General features: G+C 39.1%; 1 protein-coding gene across 1 annotated transcript in view; it reads right to left on the reverse strand.

Annotated features, from left to right (window-relative positions):
* Window positions 1-17,863, reverse strand: part of ULK2 (unc-51 like autophagy activating kinase 2) — a 40,568-nt gene that overhangs the window by 1,868 nt on the left and 20,837 nt on the right. Inside the window, exons 11-27 of the mRNA XM_049802502.1 lie at window positions 17,593-17,643; window positions 17,133-17,221; window positions 16,264-16,435; window positions 15,256-15,316; window positions 14,920-15,012; window positions 11,686-11,823; window positions 10,482-10,627; window positions 10,174-10,254; window positions 7,075-7,361; window positions 6,759-6,952; window positions 6,131-6,240; window positions 5,137-5,289; window positions 4,186-4,394; window positions 2,703-2,881; window positions 1,629-1,747; window positions 1,108-1,265; window positions 92-227 (exon numbers count right to left, since the gene is read on the reverse strand). Of these exons, the coding sequence (XP_049658459.1) occupies window positions 92-227; window positions 1,108-1,265; window positions 1,629-1,747; window positions 2,703-2,881; window positions 4,186-4,394; window positions 5,137-5,289; window positions 6,131-6,240; window positions 6,759-6,952; window positions 7,075-7,361; window positions 10,174-10,254; window positions 10,482-10,627; window positions 11,686-11,823; window positions 14,920-15,012; window positions 15,256-15,316; window positions 16,264-16,435; window positions 17,133-17,221; window positions 17,593-17,643 (2,376 nt within the window). The remainder of the gene's footprint in view (window positions 1-91; window positions 228-1,107; window positions 1,266-1,628; window positions 1,748-2,702; window positions 2,882-4,185; window positions 4,395-5,136; window positions 5,290-6,130; window positions 6,241-6,758; window positions 6,953-7,074; window positions 7,362-10,173; window positions 10,255-10,481; window positions 10,628-11,685; window positions 11,824-14,919; window positions 15,013-15,255; window positions 15,317-16,263; window positions 16,436-17,132; window positions 17,222-17,592; window positions 17,644-17,863) is intronic.

Genomic DNA, 17,863 nt, shown 5'->3' on the forward strand with positions numbered 1-17,863 from the left:
AGATAAAAAACAGGTGATGACTTCAGTGTTACTTTACAATGCATTAATTCAATTTTGTTTTCAATATTTTCATTATTCAACATAAACTTACACTTGTGTACATTTTCTATATCTGCAGGGTCTTGCAGTATTTTAGTCAGTCCTTCCAGCAGCAAGGCTGCTTTGTGGTATCGATATGTAATATCTTCAGTTTGCTGAAACATCTCATCCAGAGCTGCTGACTGAACCTACAATCATTGAGGAGATTCAGTTACAGAAACTGCATTAAGCAAGTAATGAAATGAAAAATTCAAAATTAATAATATAAAACTGTCATTAAGAAACTAGTTTTGAGCCTTAATTTAGCTGATCTGTTTTTATAACTAAGACAACAAAACAAAGTCTAAGAAAATACAGCACCTGTGCTGTATTAACTAAGGATATTCTGCACATACAAGCAATAAAAGCACTTTTTCATCTTTTGTGTTTACATGTGTTACAACAACCCATGAATAAATATGCTTGTTCTTATACCTATGTTCTCTTGTAAAGACAAATTAATCGTGCACGACTACGCCATTATCAGGGTTAAGCACAATATTTGCCAGTATCTTTTGTGTGACACCTGTGTTAAAAAGACTTCCCTCTCATCAAAAAAGCTGTTAAGTTTCCTCTATGATCACTGCAGCTGCTCCATGGCAGATAAATATTTTGTCAATTACATGAAAAGCTTCCACGTATGCTACCATTTTTGCTTTGTATGGACAGGCTGATGTTCTTCTATTTGACCTGGTAGATTGATGAAGCTACTTCTGTTGCTCCTATGCTTTAGTAAGCCTTACTGGATGAGACTTCCGCACACAGGGCTGTGTGGCTTAGGAGTTCATTTCCTAGTGTTTATGTACCAAATGTGCTGATGTAGGGGAAATGTCCCTGAGGAACAGTATCTGCCAGGAACTTTAGCCACAGTTAAGGCAGGGCAGGAAAGAGAGTGAAAGACTAACAAAATTACGATGAACAGAATTCTGGAAACATACATTCTATTTTCTGGTTTTGTAGAAGAGGTATGTGAGAGAAGGAAACAATTAATCTCAATATCCTATCATTTAGATAAAAGCAGTGACCTACCATTTCTACAGCACAGCTGTAAATGAGTTTCTCTGCAGTTACACTGTTGATTTCATCAATGAACCTTTGCTTGTCTGAAAAGAAACGATTCAACTTTTCTGTCAATTTCTTGCACATGCCAATACAGAATTTGTATCTCTCATTGAGGCTTTTCACAACTGGAAGAAAGGTAAGAAGAAATTAAAAAACAAAACAAAAACCAACCTAACAACATAGCCTAAGTTCAGTTTTTCCCAGCACTAGCAAAGTCAATCTGTTTAAGCTTGTGCTTTTAATGTTTATTTACTCTGCCACTTCTGTGAATTAAGTATATATCAAGTTAATTTCCATTCCAAATTAATAACCGCCCATTTCTTAACAGTTTTTAGCTGTACCTTTGTTTACAATCAGAATTGTGCAATTGTACATATCTACAATTCTCTTGTACAGAAGAAAACAAACAAATGTTGCAACTTAAGCTTTTTGAGTCATGTATCAAAGAAAATTCACAAGCAACGCAAATTAAATTATGTTGCATCTACCTTGCTTAACAGCAGTGGATGGGTTCAGTTTCCCCGATTTGACCTGTGCTTTGGCAAGATGCAGAGAAGATGCTAGTAACTGGGCTGCTTTCATATACAGCACCAGCTGCTCTACTTGTCTAGAAAGGGGGGGGGAAAAAAAAAAAAGTAATTATGTATCAAAACACCTTTCTTGAACACATTCAAGCCATGGGCAGACACCACTTTTTAATCACAACCCTACACAGGACCCAGCAGCAGCAGCAAAGGAAGACAGATGTTTAAAATGCAACGCCACTCCTCCCTTCCCTTCACAAACACTCTGTCACGGGTTGAGAGTACATCTGCTCATCTAGTAGCTGCAGCAGCAAATACAAACTGCTTTAATGTAGACATTTTAAAAAGGAACACTTATTTGTGGGGACTAACTGTCCGAGGTCAATGTCTTACCACAAGCGACTGGGTGTACTTTTCTCACAGTGTCATTTCCTGTGCCCCTGGAATTCTCAGTTGTGAAAAGCAAACACTTTGCAGGGGTTTTTTCTTGTTGTTTTTTTTCCGTGTTTTTGGGTGGGTTTTTTTTTTTTTTTTCAGGAAGGCAGCAGGAAGTGGAACTGCCCTTTCCCACCACTTCAAATTCCTCATATTGCTTGTTGCTTTTGATTTTGTATTAGGGCTGATTGGTTCCACTGAAAAAAGGTCAAATTTGGATACTCCTTCCACCCCTTCCCAACCTCCACCTCAGTGATGCTTCAGCCTGGTCAACATGAACAGATGAGGGCTCAGATCCAACAGAAGCTGGTACACAAATTTCCAAGCTTAGAAATGCACTGCTGCACTTCAAGCCTGAACCCCTCACCACTGTCCCCAACTTATGTGGCAGGCCAGAAAACACTGTCCTTTTATTTGTCTGCTGGCAAACGTGTGTCTATTCTTTGCTCTTTCTGATCTGTCTTCAGTTGTTAAAAACTTACTCCTATAAAAGATTCTATACAGTAAAACAATCACTCCCAACAAAAAGAGCGTAGTTTGAATACATTTTTGACATATTCAATATTCACTAATTCTCTTGATACTATTTGACCGCATACTTACCCCCATTCTTTGCTTAGCTGGCTGATCTGATCAACAACTATGCTCTCTTGGATTTGGTACAGCGATACTGCAGAAGTACACAGGTCTGGGTTTCCTCCTCGTACTGCTGTCAGATCCAGAACACATTCTGTAAATGTCAGCATCATGTTTAGGTGACGCAGTGTATCTGTATGTTCTCTCTGTCAGAGGGAAAGACAACAACAATTTAATCATTAAAAGCCATAAGGCAAACAAGTACACTTAAAAACTCTTGCTAATCATTTGAGGATTTCTTGGTATGTCAATTCTATGCAGAAATCGCATTGTAGTAGAGCCAGAATTAGGAACTACAGAACCAAACAGGTCCAAACAGATCAATGGATATTAACTTGTTCTCTCTTCATTAATGATTTCAAGATACTGTAGCTTACACTTAAGAGTCTTTCAACAAAGCCAAAGGAATTGGGACATGAAGTTCTATGTTTGTTGAAACCTGAGCAACTAAAGGAATCACAAGTGGGACATATTACTTGTTATTATATTATCAGCAATCCAAAAGTATGCTCGGCACTTGTATGAGAAGCCAGGAGGAACATTTGGCTTTTATTACGTAACAGACGTGATACCTACAAAAGAACCAATCTAAAGCTTCATGCTTATCTGCTTCACTCTAATTTACACTTAGATCTAGAATTATATTGTGTTAAAAGGTGGCTGTTGCCAAAAGTTTACAATTTAAAACTAAAAAACTTCAATTGGAGCTAACAACTCACTGCTGCTTGGTGACTAAAACAGATACTACATGCAGAATCTCTGCTCAAAACCAAAAAAGCCTTCAAAAGTAATCAAACGTATCTTAGCAATATTTATAATAATTTCATTAGTAATGCAGGTCTAAATACATTTTAAACTCTATCTGTGGGAAGAATACAGCGTACTGTCAAACATCCATGTTATAACGTATAGATTCAATAGGGATCCAAACACCTTCCAGCAAGATGTGAATGAGAAAACAGAACAGCAATCTGTCTTGAGAAATTTACAGTCCCAGGATAGCATTCTGGTGAAAGACCACCCCAATTTGTGTTTTTGAAGTGCCACTCCTCCACACACTTTAAAAATATAGGACACTCTTCCCACAAGTAGGATTTAATGTCATCCACTGACTGTGAAGAAGCAGTTACAAACAATGCCCAAAGGGATATTGCTACTGTCAGCACCCACATCCAGAGACTTGGCATTAAAACAGAGGCCTCTTTGGAAGGCTCTGGTGAACAAAAGCAGTCATGTTCCTTTGGTTACCTATCCAAATACATGAAATGCCAGGAATAACTACCAAAGAGAAATTGGCCACAATTGATACAGGAATATTTTCAAGATATTGAAAAGGAATACGTGACCTAGTAAGAGGAAACTATGAAGTGCACTGAGCAGTCCTGTTTTTACCATGTCTCTGTTTTAGCAGCATTATACATTATAAAACATTAAATTATTTTTTTTATACCTCCATTAAAGTTTCCTCAGGCAATTCAGGAGCTTCAAAAGTGATAAAGCCCTCTAAGCTGGGAGGCGAAGTACCATAAGGCATGTACTTCAGACTCGGAGCTGCCTCGGCTCCCGGAGGAGAAGAACCCATATAAATACCAGGAGGAGAGCCCATATATACACGGCCACTAGTAGAGCAGAGAGACCCTCCAGAACTGTTTGATCCAACTACAAGAAAAATAACACACACATTCAGTCTAATAGGTTGTTCCATCTCGCAGCGCTGGAGCTGCGGATGATAGCAAATGACAAATCAGTAGTCATCACAGATTCAACTCTTGGGAGGCTCTCCTCATTGTTCCTTGCATCACTCTGTAGAGAATGCAAAGGCTACACCGTAATGAACAGTGACGATTCATAACGCAGATTCTGGGAAATGGCTGACAAGGATTCCAAGGCAGAGAGTCCAACAGTACAGACCAAAGGTTGTGCTATAGTTCACAAAAGCACACTGCTGCAGACTCCTGCTCATCCTGAGCAGATGGAGGCCTTTACCTCGAGATCTTTGATACTTGGCAACATAGCTGACACATGCCAAAATGCAGTCAGCTCACACCCCTTGTGTATTGTTTCTGGTACGATGCACACCAGCAGGCAAAAATGCAGGATCGGAAACCTAACTTTTCCTCTCCACCTTTGTCATAGATCTATTATACTCCCTGTGTTGGAGTAAAGCTGTATACACAGGAGGTTACACACCACTGTATTGTAAATCCAAGCCTCTGGCCCACTCTCTTTAGGAGAGAAAAGGCAGAAGCCATTTGATACTAATCTCTACTTTACAGAGCACTTTTACTGTATGGCCTAGAAGACCTACTGTGCAAGGCAATAATCAGGTTACTGGCCCAAGAAGTGAGCAAGCCTAAATACTGTGTTTGAGAACAGTCTACAGTTGTCAAGAAAGTCTTACCTGAGGTGGTTCTTGTTCTGAGGACCATATGGGTGCAGGTAGGAGGGGTGGCACTGCTTGGAGGGGACCCAACAGTAAACATGACAGCCCGAGAACTTGCCCCGCTTCCCATGGAAGGAGGTGCCATTGCAATTCCATAGGCCCCTGCTGGAGCTGGAAGAGAAAATTTCAGCAAGCTAGTCCCTATTACATATAATCATACCAGTATATAATTATATACAGCAAATTGGAGCACTACAAAACAACATGCTTTGATGTAGATCCATGACTTGGACTAGTTATAAGTTCTGCCAGCAAATAAAACAAGCCAAGTGGACACAAAAAGAATCAAGATGCAGTCTACATGTATCTTTTTACTTTCAGTCTCTCTCTGCTCTAGTGTCACCCAGAAAAGAGCAACAGAGGCTCTCTTTTAAGAGCCTGAGGAAACCACCAGTCCTGCAGCAAAAGATACAACAGAAAAATTCTAAAGGCAGACCATGACAGGTCTGGAGACTAAAGACTAGCCCTGTCTGCAGAACTCCTTCCATCTGCTCAAAAATGAGGGGAGAACTTCTGGTGGCCACTTGTGGGAAGGGACAAGGTAGGGGAGAGAAGAGGAAAAAAAAAATGACCCAGAATTACATAAACTGGCTTTCATATGAAAACAAGGTGGAATTAGGAAATAATTTAGGAAATAAAACACCCACAAATGTTGTATTAAAAATAATAATAAAACCAAACCAAACCAAACCCCAAACCCCTCTAGCTAGTACAGGCAGTTGAGATATTTCTGTGTTTAGAACAGAAAGAGGTATTTTTCTGTCTTGGTTATTTTTAAAGCTATGCTAAAGAAATGGAGCATCTCCCCTTAAAGATTAAAAAAGCCTTCTGTACTGAGGCTAAAAATTGTCAGAACCAATTATCAAAGTTGGAAGCAGAGCTGTATCTAGTTGGCACTCCATAAAAAACCTAGAACATAAAGACAGCTTGGATGCATCAATCTGCTCCTTACCTGTATCCATTGGTCGCTCTGTATTGAGGCTGTCTGTACTGCCTTGGTACAACTGGCCACCAAGGGTAGTCTTTACCTGTTGATCTGATAGCTTCCCAGTACTAACAGACCTAGACAGAAAAACATATGAATTCACAACAAAGATCTTTAGTAAGATCTTCCTATCTAACTTGCAACTAAAGGATGACTTCCAGATTCTTGGTATTTATTACAGAGAATTCTTCAACAAAAGTACAGAAAGTCTTGAAATCTCGCTGTTCATCATGGACCTACTGAAACAGAACTAACCATAAAAATAAAGAGACCTTTTTCTCTTAAAAATTCATATTGCAAATTTTGTCATATAGATTTTCAAGCAAAACCTGAATAGGCTTCACAGAAGCAACGAAATTCTGTATTCAGACAATCAAAACAAAAGGGAACTTAGATAGCAACACAAAGCACTCCAGGAAGTCCATGCTATATTTATACACAGCACAAAATGTTTCTGTTGTATATACCAAACCTCAGCATCTCCTCACAGCTCACTTTTTGCATGCTCTTCCCCTCCAAGTTGCTGTGTACAATGCACGTTCTTCTGCCAAGTTACCTACCCAGCTTTACAGGTTATAAATACTACAATGCCTACCTGCCAAACGTAGTTTTACTGTGCTGTTCTCCTCCCTGCTTTTCACCTCCTTGCGTCAAGTGGAAGTGTGTGAAATCCCTTGGGTCAATGATGTCTTTAGGCTGCAACGGCGTATCTGCTGAGCCCTGGCGATTAGCCAGGGCCAGCAAGTTTGAGGACGCTTGAGTTTTAGGTATTTTGAAAGGAGCTGTTGCCTTTAAGAATCAAGACCAAGAACACAAAAACCCAAAGTTAGAATCCCAAAATATTCTTGGGAATAGTTTCAGGCAGTGTATTACCACTTCACATTTTACTGACAGTGGCAAACTTAACAAACCTTAGTAGGAGAGCCAATGATTGTTGGTAATGGAGTTTTGAACAGCCAGTCTGAACTCCTAGGTGACGATCCCATATGTTTAGTAGGTGATGTTCCCAGGCTACCTGGCCTACTTGGTTGTGGAGAATGACTGTATCCATACCCAGCATAGGATGGGCATACTGGGTCTGAATGCTGCTTTCTGAGCTTCTGCTTGTTTTGGTAAATATCTGTGAGAGTAGGAGCACTCTGCAACCTTGCTCCCATCAAATGTGACTGTGGAGACTGAGATGGTGGTATTGGAGAACCTGCGGGGATGAAAAACAATGAAGAAAAATTCTACTTGCAGTGCTTGGAAAACGTATCAATGAAGCCCAAAATGTCAGAGATCAACATTAAACTGAAAGGAGATGGGACTGCAAATATCATGAGATATGTTTGATCATCAACTCACTAGAGGGCAAGGCAAATGGATTTAGCCTGTTGGATATTTGGATTAAAGCTACATTACACTGATGAGATGTTCAAGCTGCCAAATAGGCAAGACTTCAGGGTGACAGCTGTACTGGCAGCTGCAGTACCTCTGGCAACCTGCATCAAGACAAATAAAGTGGTTGGATGCAGCAGGAATGGCATAACCAATACCAAAATTTCAAGTGCAGCCACCAAGACTCTAGGTTGAATAGAGGTTCTCAAGTACTGGAATTATATTTTTGCAAACAAGTGTGTGAATGCGGCATTGCATGTTAATGACTTGTTTTGTACGTAATGACTTCATTTGCAGACACAAAAAGCAGCTCATCTCACGGTTCCTGCAAGAAAACTAGGTACTAAAGAGAACCAAATTATTCAGATGGAACAGTTTGGGATCATTACTTTGGGCAGTCATTTACTTTGTAGTCTGTCAGACTGAATCTTTTTCAAAAGCTTACTATGTACAAAGGAAGTCCACACTTAAGTGCAAGTGCAAAGTTTCTCCTAAAGCAAATGGAAATGGAAGAGCTATAAGCAGTCATTGAAACAGGGCTTTGGGGAAATACATCTTAGGAACATCTCACCTACTCAAAGGTGCCCTTCCTCTTTAAAAATAAGGAACCTGAAACTTGATGAAATGGTCTCTTCCTTGTGATATTTTTATGTCTCATGATGAGGAACTGTGCAAAGTTACAAACAGTACATAAGACTTCAGCTTTATAGCCACAACTGTAAACTCAAAGAACTGACACTGCAGTGACAATTTCACTCACTTTTTTTTTTTAAAAAAGGAAAAAGAAAAAAAAAAAAGACAAAACTGAAAATGACCATACTAACTAGATAAGATTTTTAAGAGCTGGCCAAGACAATCTTCTGAGATAGGCTCCATTTCATAAATGTACGCTCAGAAAAATATCACAAACTTCTTGCAGTTTGCTCAATAAAGTGCCCAGCTCTTAAGACACACCTTTCAACCTTAAGCCTATGCTTTTGCTAGTTAGATTTTGAATATGAGCTACTTCATCTTGATTTCATTCCACTCCATTAAACAGTATGTTTTAGAATAGCTTTTCTGCCTCCAGCTCCAGCAGAGGATCAAGTCTATTTCTCATTAACTTCCCGGCCAAGAATTTGCTTATTTGAAATCTCTATGCTTGTCTCATAGCATTGAAAGTCCTCACCTGTCGTTTCAGAAACCAGTCTTAAAGCTCACTGGTTACTGTTCTAGTGTCACTGCCACCACAGGGAAGGCTTCTGAATCAGAAGTTTGTCCTCTGCTGCCACTGGCAGCAAGAGCAACTCAATTAGTTCAGAAGCTACGTTGTGACAGACATCTTCAGTCCTTAGAAAAACTCAGTACAGATGACCTCACTTCACCCAGAAGCAAAAGACGGCTTCCCATACCCATTTAAACACTGAGAAAGAGACTTGCTGCAATTTGTAGAATTCTACAAATAGAAATACCACTGCATTCATTTGAAATTAAGAAATAAAGTCAAGTAGAAAAAGAATGCAGGAAACAGATTTATAAGTGAGACATTAAAAACCCTTACAGCCATAAAAACAGTGCTGTGATACGTTACAAGTACAAGTCAGTTTGACACTGGCAAAAGGCACTAAAACAAGAGCCCCCAACAAGACAAGCATACACACTGTTTTGTATTCTCTTTATTCTCTTCACATGCATCCCCCCCCCCTTTTTTTTTTAGAGAAGAGTTTTTCAAATCTGAGGATTCACTCATTCGTTGTCTTTTGCCGAGACTGCCAATGGCAGAGCAATTAAGGCAGTTTTTGAGACATGTCACAGAACTTATTTCATATAGATGAAACCATTCCCAGATATTTGAAATATGGCTGCTCCAAGAAATGAAGGCTCTATCATCTTGAGATCATTTTAGAAAGTGCTTAAATAGGGAAAAAAACCACAATGCAGTTTCAACACCACCTCTTAGAAAGTCAAAATAAAGAGTATAACTACTAACTAGTATTTCAGATAAATAAAAAAATGCACCCAAAACGTGCACAGAGCAAAAGAATGTGCCGCTGAACTGCACGGTCTTATGCCCAGTCCTTCTGGCATTACAGTGCAATTCCATCTTTAACAGTCTCAGAACATACTCAAGTCCTATTTCTCCCTGATCTTTTTCTGCTGGCATGCTGTAATAATTTATGACTTGCAAAGCTTACTGAATGCTTAGCAAGACTAACATCAAATCCCAGTCAATTTCCTAAGGCAATGACGAAAACGTGTTGCACGCGGTACACTGGCAGTTCTTCCTCCCTTTTCTGAGGACTGGCATGACAGACCTGGTCTATCAAAACCAGATTCCAAGAAGCATGTTACTACCACTCATTATAATCCTTCCACTTCCATCCCTGTTTAAAGACAGACATTATCAGAGTTGCTTTTTTGCCTTGAGAAAAAGAAGCTTCAGTCGCTCTCTTCCTGTGTAGGGAATTCGTTATGGGGAAAGGTGTCTTGATACAGCCGCAATTGGGCTAAGTTTCTACAGAAACTCAGTGCACCACTTACCCAGTGTCTCCTATTAACTCACGCTAATGTAGCGCTGGCTTGCCACCCCCTTCACAAAATGCTGTACAAGCTCTATCAAAATATTACTGGTGGCATTGTCCACAGTCACTCACCTGAGAAGTTTCTACTCCTTGATTCATGTCCTTGAAGTTGTCCGCAACAACAGTGTCCAAGCTGCTCAGGTATGGTTCCAACTATGCAAACAAAATCAAAATGTGAATTTGTACTTCACTTATAAATGAAGGTAAAGCAAAATAAAACCTAGTTAGTTTACTTCTGTTGGTCATTTAACAGAAATTATTTCTGCAAATGTGACCTAGTTGGGCAGAGTTTGGTTTAAGAAAATTTCAAGGAAGAATTAGTGTTCTGAATTACTGTTCCAGATAAACCTTCACTAATGGCTAAGAATTTACAAGCTTACCTAGTGGTGAAGGAGAATATGGTCTAGAAGATCCTGTGGACAGCCTGCGCCCAACACCCTGCGCAGTGTCAGCTGGTACCGGAGAACAGGAGCCCATCTTCATGAAGCCCATTGGGCTAGTATTTGAGCGTCTCACAACTCCAGCTCTAACAAGGTGAAAAGAATGGTTACACACACAATAGTAACTGTGGATCCTGTGGATAAGGAGATAAGAATCCCCTAAGAAGTATAATGATCTGTCAAAGAAAATACTGATATTTAAAGAGAAAGCTATGATGTTGAAGCTTATTAAGCCAATAACTTAAGCTAAGCTTCCCATACTGAAAACAGCAATATTTAATTCCCTTTGTTCACATTGACTTTTTAACTTTCAATGCCATAATAGTCTGTTAACTGGAGAAAATTAAAACAAGATATCCCTTAGTACATGGATTCCTAACCTTCAAGCAACTTGATCACCCAATTTTTAATTTGACAATCAAGTGAAATGTATGGCTACAAAGGCCCATTTTTTTGTCAACACAGATTATGACGAAGTTTCCATATTGGGTCTGATATACAGGTCAGATAACTGAAAACTGATTATTTAAGAGAAAGGCACTTCCCCAAGTGTAGCAACTACTACAAAATCAAGAGATCCTGAAAAAATGCAAGGAACCATGGGTTTTGTTTTTGTAAAGATCTCCAGAGTTCCAAGTAGTCTGTTTCTGAGTCTTTGACCTTCACCATCCTGATGCTATAGACCACAGAGCACAGAATAAGTCCGGCACACTAGAGCTTTGTAATAAGACAAACTGGTTAACTAGCATGCCAAAAATGGTTTCCTTGATATTCTACAGAACAATGCATTCATCTCATCACTACATGTGTGAAAGCAAAATATAACTTATTACTGACTTTCTAGTTTATGATGTAATGTCGAATAGTACACAAAGAAGAATAAAAAAGCAAGACTTCATCTTTTCACCTTCTTGGGTTTCATTTGAGTGAAAGAACAAGCTTGTTTTGTTTTTTTAAAAAATTTCAAGTACCCATCCAACAATCTTGAGATTGTGGAGGACTATTACTTGTTATCATTAAAATGTCTCTTTAGTATGTTTTTGGGAAGAAAAAAAAAACCAACATATCAGCAAGAAACCACGGACATCTGTCAGGGTACAAGCACAAACTAGAACCAAGAAAAAGGAGTTAAAAAAAACCTCACCTTGGTGATCCGTGGGGGTTTGACACAGGGCTGGCAGTAGAGGAGAGGTTCTGTTCTATGCGCTGGTAATTACGTAGCTGAGTGGGAACCGGGATAGGTGCCGTTTCGCTGCGGGGGGATACTGAAGGCTGACAATGCCTGAAGTTGGAAGGTATGAAGACAGGAGATGAATAGAGGTAGACAGGTCTCTCTCTGAATTGTACTATTGTTGAATTTTCAATAAAATCTAGGAAAGAGGCAAATAAGCTGCTTCTGCCCTCCCTGCATACAATACAACCTTAGCTTGTCCAAATCTAGCTCTAACACTTGACAGAGGAAGATCAGAAACTGTTCGTTACTAACTACCTTTCTTATACTGGCTAGTATCAGATTGAGCTGAGAGTGCTTCGTCACACTTCACAGTGATCTACAGATCCCTCTGACTTCCTGCCAATCAGCCCGCTCTGTTTACCACACTTCAAAATAGCGTTCTAGGAAAACCCACTGCACTAAGAACAGGAAGTTCAGCAGCAGGGCTGGAATGTGTACAAAAGCCATTAAAGCACAGTCAGAGATATCCCAAGAGACACCGTGAACTTGCAAAAGGAAAACATGTTATGTAACCAACCCCTGACAAAATGACCAAAACCACACACCTGAACATTAATCCACAGGCTCAAACTACAGATTAGCATTACCCAAGTTCAAGTGAAGTGTCCATGACCTGGCTTACCTCAGTGTGCTATCTGGTGAGGGAATCAAACCACTGCAACGTAATCAGTTACCAACATTTTTAAAGGAAGACAGAATTCAATGGAAAGAATTTCAAACAAATGGGCTTTTTGGAAGATAATCAGTTTAGTATCTGGTCCTTTATTGACCACCTCTTCAGAGAAAGATTAGAAATTCTTAGAGGAAATGTAAAAAAGTTCTACCACTAGCTCTAGAAAACAAGCAGTTACAGCACTCACTGCACAGCTACAGCTGGGTTTCTGACTGTATTTGTCCTATTCTCTTTGCTACCTCCGAGTATAAAATACTACTTCCTAATGTGCATAGAACTTTCTTAGCAAAAGAAAAGAAGTTTGTCCATTTATTGCCACCCAGTTTCTAGATACTACAGAGTAATTTGGAAGTCAGTTGTGAGCACACAGTCAACAGAAGGCCTGAAAGCTTCCATGCAAGGAGAAGGTCTCACAAGTGGAAACCACACAAAGACAGTGGGCAGCCTGCTACGACTAATACCGCATGCTGAGGTAGCACAGGGAGGCTTCCCTAGGTCCAACCTCCCGGCAATGGGAAGCAGATTTAAACTGTGGCAATGACACTGAGGAGGCCATGAAGGCACTTCAACTTTTAAAGTACTTGGCATGGAAAATGCCCTCCCCTGCTCTCACACAGCCTTGCAGGTATACCCAAAAAAGCCCTGTGAGCCATGAGCTAACTGGAGACAGCAACGCTGTGGTAACACAGTGGAGAGGCATGGTACAGTACTTGGCCTTCCATCAGGGCTGCCCAGCTCAGGCCCAAAGCTAAGGTCTCATTAGGCATCCTCAAGTCTGATGTGGTTTGTTACTCGTTAGAGAAGACGCAATACAGATGTGTGCAGAGTTGCATGCAAATCTTGTTTCTCTGAGATTCAGAGAATAAAATTAGAAATTAATCACAGGAGAGTGAACTGCCTCTACCTATTCTGCCCATTCTGGCTGGAGTCTGAGAAGTGTTACAGCTTCTTCTGCTCGACATAAACCAGCATAACTATGGGTACAACTCATTCGGTTTGATCAGCTAATTGGAAAAACACTGTTTCATAGGGCACAACCTTTTGTAAAACAAACAAAAAAAAATATCACAAACTATGAAAGAACATTTCTGAGGAAATAAAAAAACCAAAACCCAAAAGCAACATCTTGTAGAGTATCAGACACACACTGCTTCCTTCAGACCATGCCCCAAGAAGCCAGTTAGGTACCAAATTTACTCAATCAATAATTAAATCAAACTATTATAGTACAAACACTGAAAGTGTGAACAGTAGAGACCTCTTTCTAATCACACCACCGTTTAGCTCTTAACTTAGTAATGTACAGATAACATAACTGGTGTATTTTCATAAAACCTGTACTCTAAAAACTGTGACACCTGACACAATTTAAAATAGGACATTACAATGTATTTATAATACGTTGTACACAGCCAATCCAGACCAAATGTATCTTTACAGACAACCATCCCCATTATCTGCCCTTAAACATAAAAGGTAAGACTAAAGCTGTATTGATAGCCCATGTCAGCAGATTTCACAAACTGCACAAAGATCAGCACAAAGTAGCAAACTTTTCTTGTGACAAGCATTTCTAAACAAATAACGCTGACTTGCAGCCCTGTAGTATTAGCATAAGCCAAAAATACATCTAACATAATAGCTTTATTCCCCATTTAGCCACTCATCCTCTTTCTGTTTGTACTGAAAACTTTATGAAATTCATTACTTGGTCAAATGACAAATCTGTTTAGATTATTACATGACTAGTTAAACAGCATCATTAAGCTTTACATTTTCCAATATAATCCAGGAAAGATTTCAGGCACCACTGATGAATATCAGTTCTATTTCAAACTAGCAGAAACCTAGCCTACAACCATGTGGAAGAAAGAGGACTTCTTAACAGTCCCGCTGATGGAAAAGCTGCACTACATGTTTAGCACTTTCATGTGGCTGCTTTGGTATCCTGTGAGACACAAACACAAAATTCACAGTAATCACTTGGACAGAAGCCACACCCAGTTACCAGACACAAGACAATCCAGCCACGAGACACATATCCATAGCAGTCTGGGCTTTTTAAGTTCCTCTTCTCTCACAACTACTTAAAATGTATACTGCATTCAACATCTTGACTCACTAAATGAAGACTGTGCTGTGCTTCACAACACCAAAAAGGACAAGTCAGTTAAGTTTCTGCTTTCAACCAGTTCAAAATTTAAACAGACAAAAGAATGCTATCTCTCCTTAAGGAAATCTTTTGGGTATGCATCAGAGCCAGAAGTTAGCTACACAACCGTCAACCATTAAAATGGATTAAGTGTCAAGAGCCTGGAAAAAAAACCAGGTCTAGCTTCTATTTCAGTTCAGTTTCTAGTAGCCATCCACAATTAAAAAAAACAAAACAAAAACCAAACCGAAACAAAACCAACAGATAGTAGCAGAGAACCTTTTTAAAAAAGGGGAAACACTAAACCTACATCACACACCTGTTAGCTGTACCAGAAACAGTACTTCGAGAAGAGGCTGAGGATGGTTTTTGTACGGTTCCTGAGCTTCCAGAAATAGTTAATGGCGACTGCCTGTGAAAACAAAAACCACTGTCAAAGGACAGGTCTTCAGAGAAGCTATCTACTTTGCAGCAGAACTTTCTGAATTCAAGCTGTTTACATATTCATATTAAATTCACCTTGCCATACTATTTTTAAGAAAGTCCACACAGCTATGTAGATCCATCACTACCAAAACCCCAGCAACCCCTTCTACAGCTGCAGTGTCAATTTTAGAACATGAGACTTCTGTTGGATAAAGCTCAGCACACCTACCCTCCACACATCAAGAACTCGCTTGAAGCCCGCCTGCCAGCTGCTCCCAATGGCATATCATCTAAAGTAAGCAGAAGAACACATTGAAAACCCACATCATGAAGCAGAATTGTTTTAAAAAAAAAATCTCCAATATTAATGTTGTAGAAATAACCACTTCCGACAAACTTCTGTGAACATATAAAAGTTTTCCACAAACTGTTTTTTTGTATGAAAATACCTTAAATGTGACCACCAACAAAAACGTAACTGGGGAAGGCAGTTCTTTAACAAGTTTTTTTTGTTGTTTGTTTTTGTTGGAGTTTTTTTTGCTATAATAGTTATAATAATTTTGAAATAAAATCCATTGTTTAAGAGTACAAGGTATCAGCACTGGAAAATTTATAATAACAAATGACAGAAACCCTTCAGAGATCAAGGCACTTAATTTAGTCAAATATTTAACACAAGTTGGTGGCACTGTATAGAAATGAGCTGACTAGCTTCTTAGTGGCAATTCAGGTTTGGATGATGTCATAAAATGGCAATGTGCTCCATCCAAGTCCTTCTGTTGTATAAGCCCAGTCTGACGCCTTACCTTTAACGTTAAACATTTTTTATGTTTTCACCTGCACTTGTTTAATATCTACAGCTCTACAGCATGGACTATAAATGTTCAGCTGGTCTGGAAGTAACAACGTGCTTGCCTCCCTACGAGAATCCTTGGGCTTCTTATCAGCAGTTGTTTACAACTGACTCTTTTCTTCTGCTGCCAAACCCCAATATTTTCCATGACTTTAAATGACCTTGGTATCTTTGGTGTATCTGGCTACTCAATGGAAGATGAAAACGTCCCCGATGGACATGCAGCTGTATCAGCCTCCCTTCAAAAAGTAATCAAACTACAGAAATGAGTTCCAATGTGAAATGAGACACATTTAGAGAAAAGAGAGCCAAAGAATAACAGGACATAAAAGTATGTTACAAGTGGAAATTGGTTTAAAATGTAAAAATAAGGAAGGTTCTTACATGAGTGGTCTGAAGAGATATTGTGTGGGACAAGAACAAAGTCATCTGTGTCACAAGAGGAGTTCTTGCTACTGGTACTGGCAGAGTCTTTAGAGACTTGAAGATAGTTAGGAGGACCCAATGGAGGGGAAGACAAATTTTCTTCTTGAATGTGCTGCATGTCTGGCAGAGACTGGAGGAGGGGAGTGGAAAAAAAAGTAAAAAAACCTCACTGTAAATCCAGTAATTCAGAATGTAGAATTGCTCTTTTAACTATGAAGCTTCTAAAGTAAGAACCATCACTAGCTTTGACCAAAAAAAAAAAAAAAAAGATAAAACAAAACAAAGTCCCAAAATTTAAGTATTTAGAAATATAAAATGTATTTGAATTTGGAAGTTTCAAATACTGGATAACCCTGTAGTGTCAGTTTAGACAGTTCTATACTAAACAGGCTGTGAATTTAAACAACTGCAATTTATTCAATCATTCCGATACAGATGCACCTCTAAAATTGAAGTCACCAGTTCATACGAGTATAAGGGGCCTTAGCCAAAAAGGCCAATTCAAAAATTAACTGTAACATTCATTATGTTGCAAACCATATTAGCATATCTAAAGATTTACTACTCTAGTATTTGATATGTATATGTATTTTTTTTCTTTAACAAACAAGAACAAAAAACCCCACAAAGTACAACACAAGGAGCAAGAGAGAACCAAAATGTTAATGCTATTCTTCTAGCAAAAGACAGGGGTATTCCTTGCTCTGTGCTCTTAAACACAACAGTTTACACTGTTCAAGAATTGAAAGATCTAGAATTCAGTAACTCTTGTCTAAATGTTACAGAAAATATTTTCCAGAGATTGTTCTGTAAAACAGAGAACTTACTGGAGGAGAAGCAAAACGGCATGAAGGAGAGCTACCACAGGAACTGCCAGAGACTGAGCCTGCATATGTGGGCACTGGTACAGGACAAGCTAGAATAAGAAAACCCAGGGTGGGGGGGAAAAGGGACTAAGATTTTGAAAGGCTGAATTTCAAACTCATTTCCTCACTGCTTTTCATTCACAAACACTTACACAACATACAAGCACAGCACATCCTCAAACACACAAGGGTATTTAAATTCAGTTGAAATGTCAAAGGAACCAGTAAATAAGTATCACATTTCAGTCTAGCATAATACAAAAAAGGATTCAACACTTACCCTCACAATAGAGCACAACAAGTCGTCAGACTCAGGAAAATATCTCATAAACACTTAGTGTGATATTTGGCAGATCTTTCTCCCTTCCAGCCCCCAACATTCATCATTTACACAAATAAGTGGAAAAACAAAACTACTTACACTTCTTGACTGTTGAAATCTGATCCAGGAAAGGGTGGTTGAAAAATGCTTCTGTAGAACAAAAAACAACCACCATTGTGAGTAAATGTACAAATGACATAGAATTTACAGACTATATTGCAGATGGTGATAAATGGTTGCCTTCCCAGAATCAATATTTCAGAGCCAGAGGGTGAAAAGCTTATAAAAGATTAAAGCCTTCTATGTTATATGTTGCTACAGTATTTGGAAAGGAAACAAAAATCAATTGAATAACTTCAAACAACAGCCA

Source organism: Accipiter gentilis, chromosome 6 (genome assembly GCF_929443795.1).
Source record: "Accipiter gentilis chromosome 6, bAccGen1.1, whole genome shotgun sequence".
Taxonomy (NCBI): Eukaryota; Metazoa; Chordata; class Aves; order Accipitriformes; family Accipitridae; genus Astur; species Astur gentilis.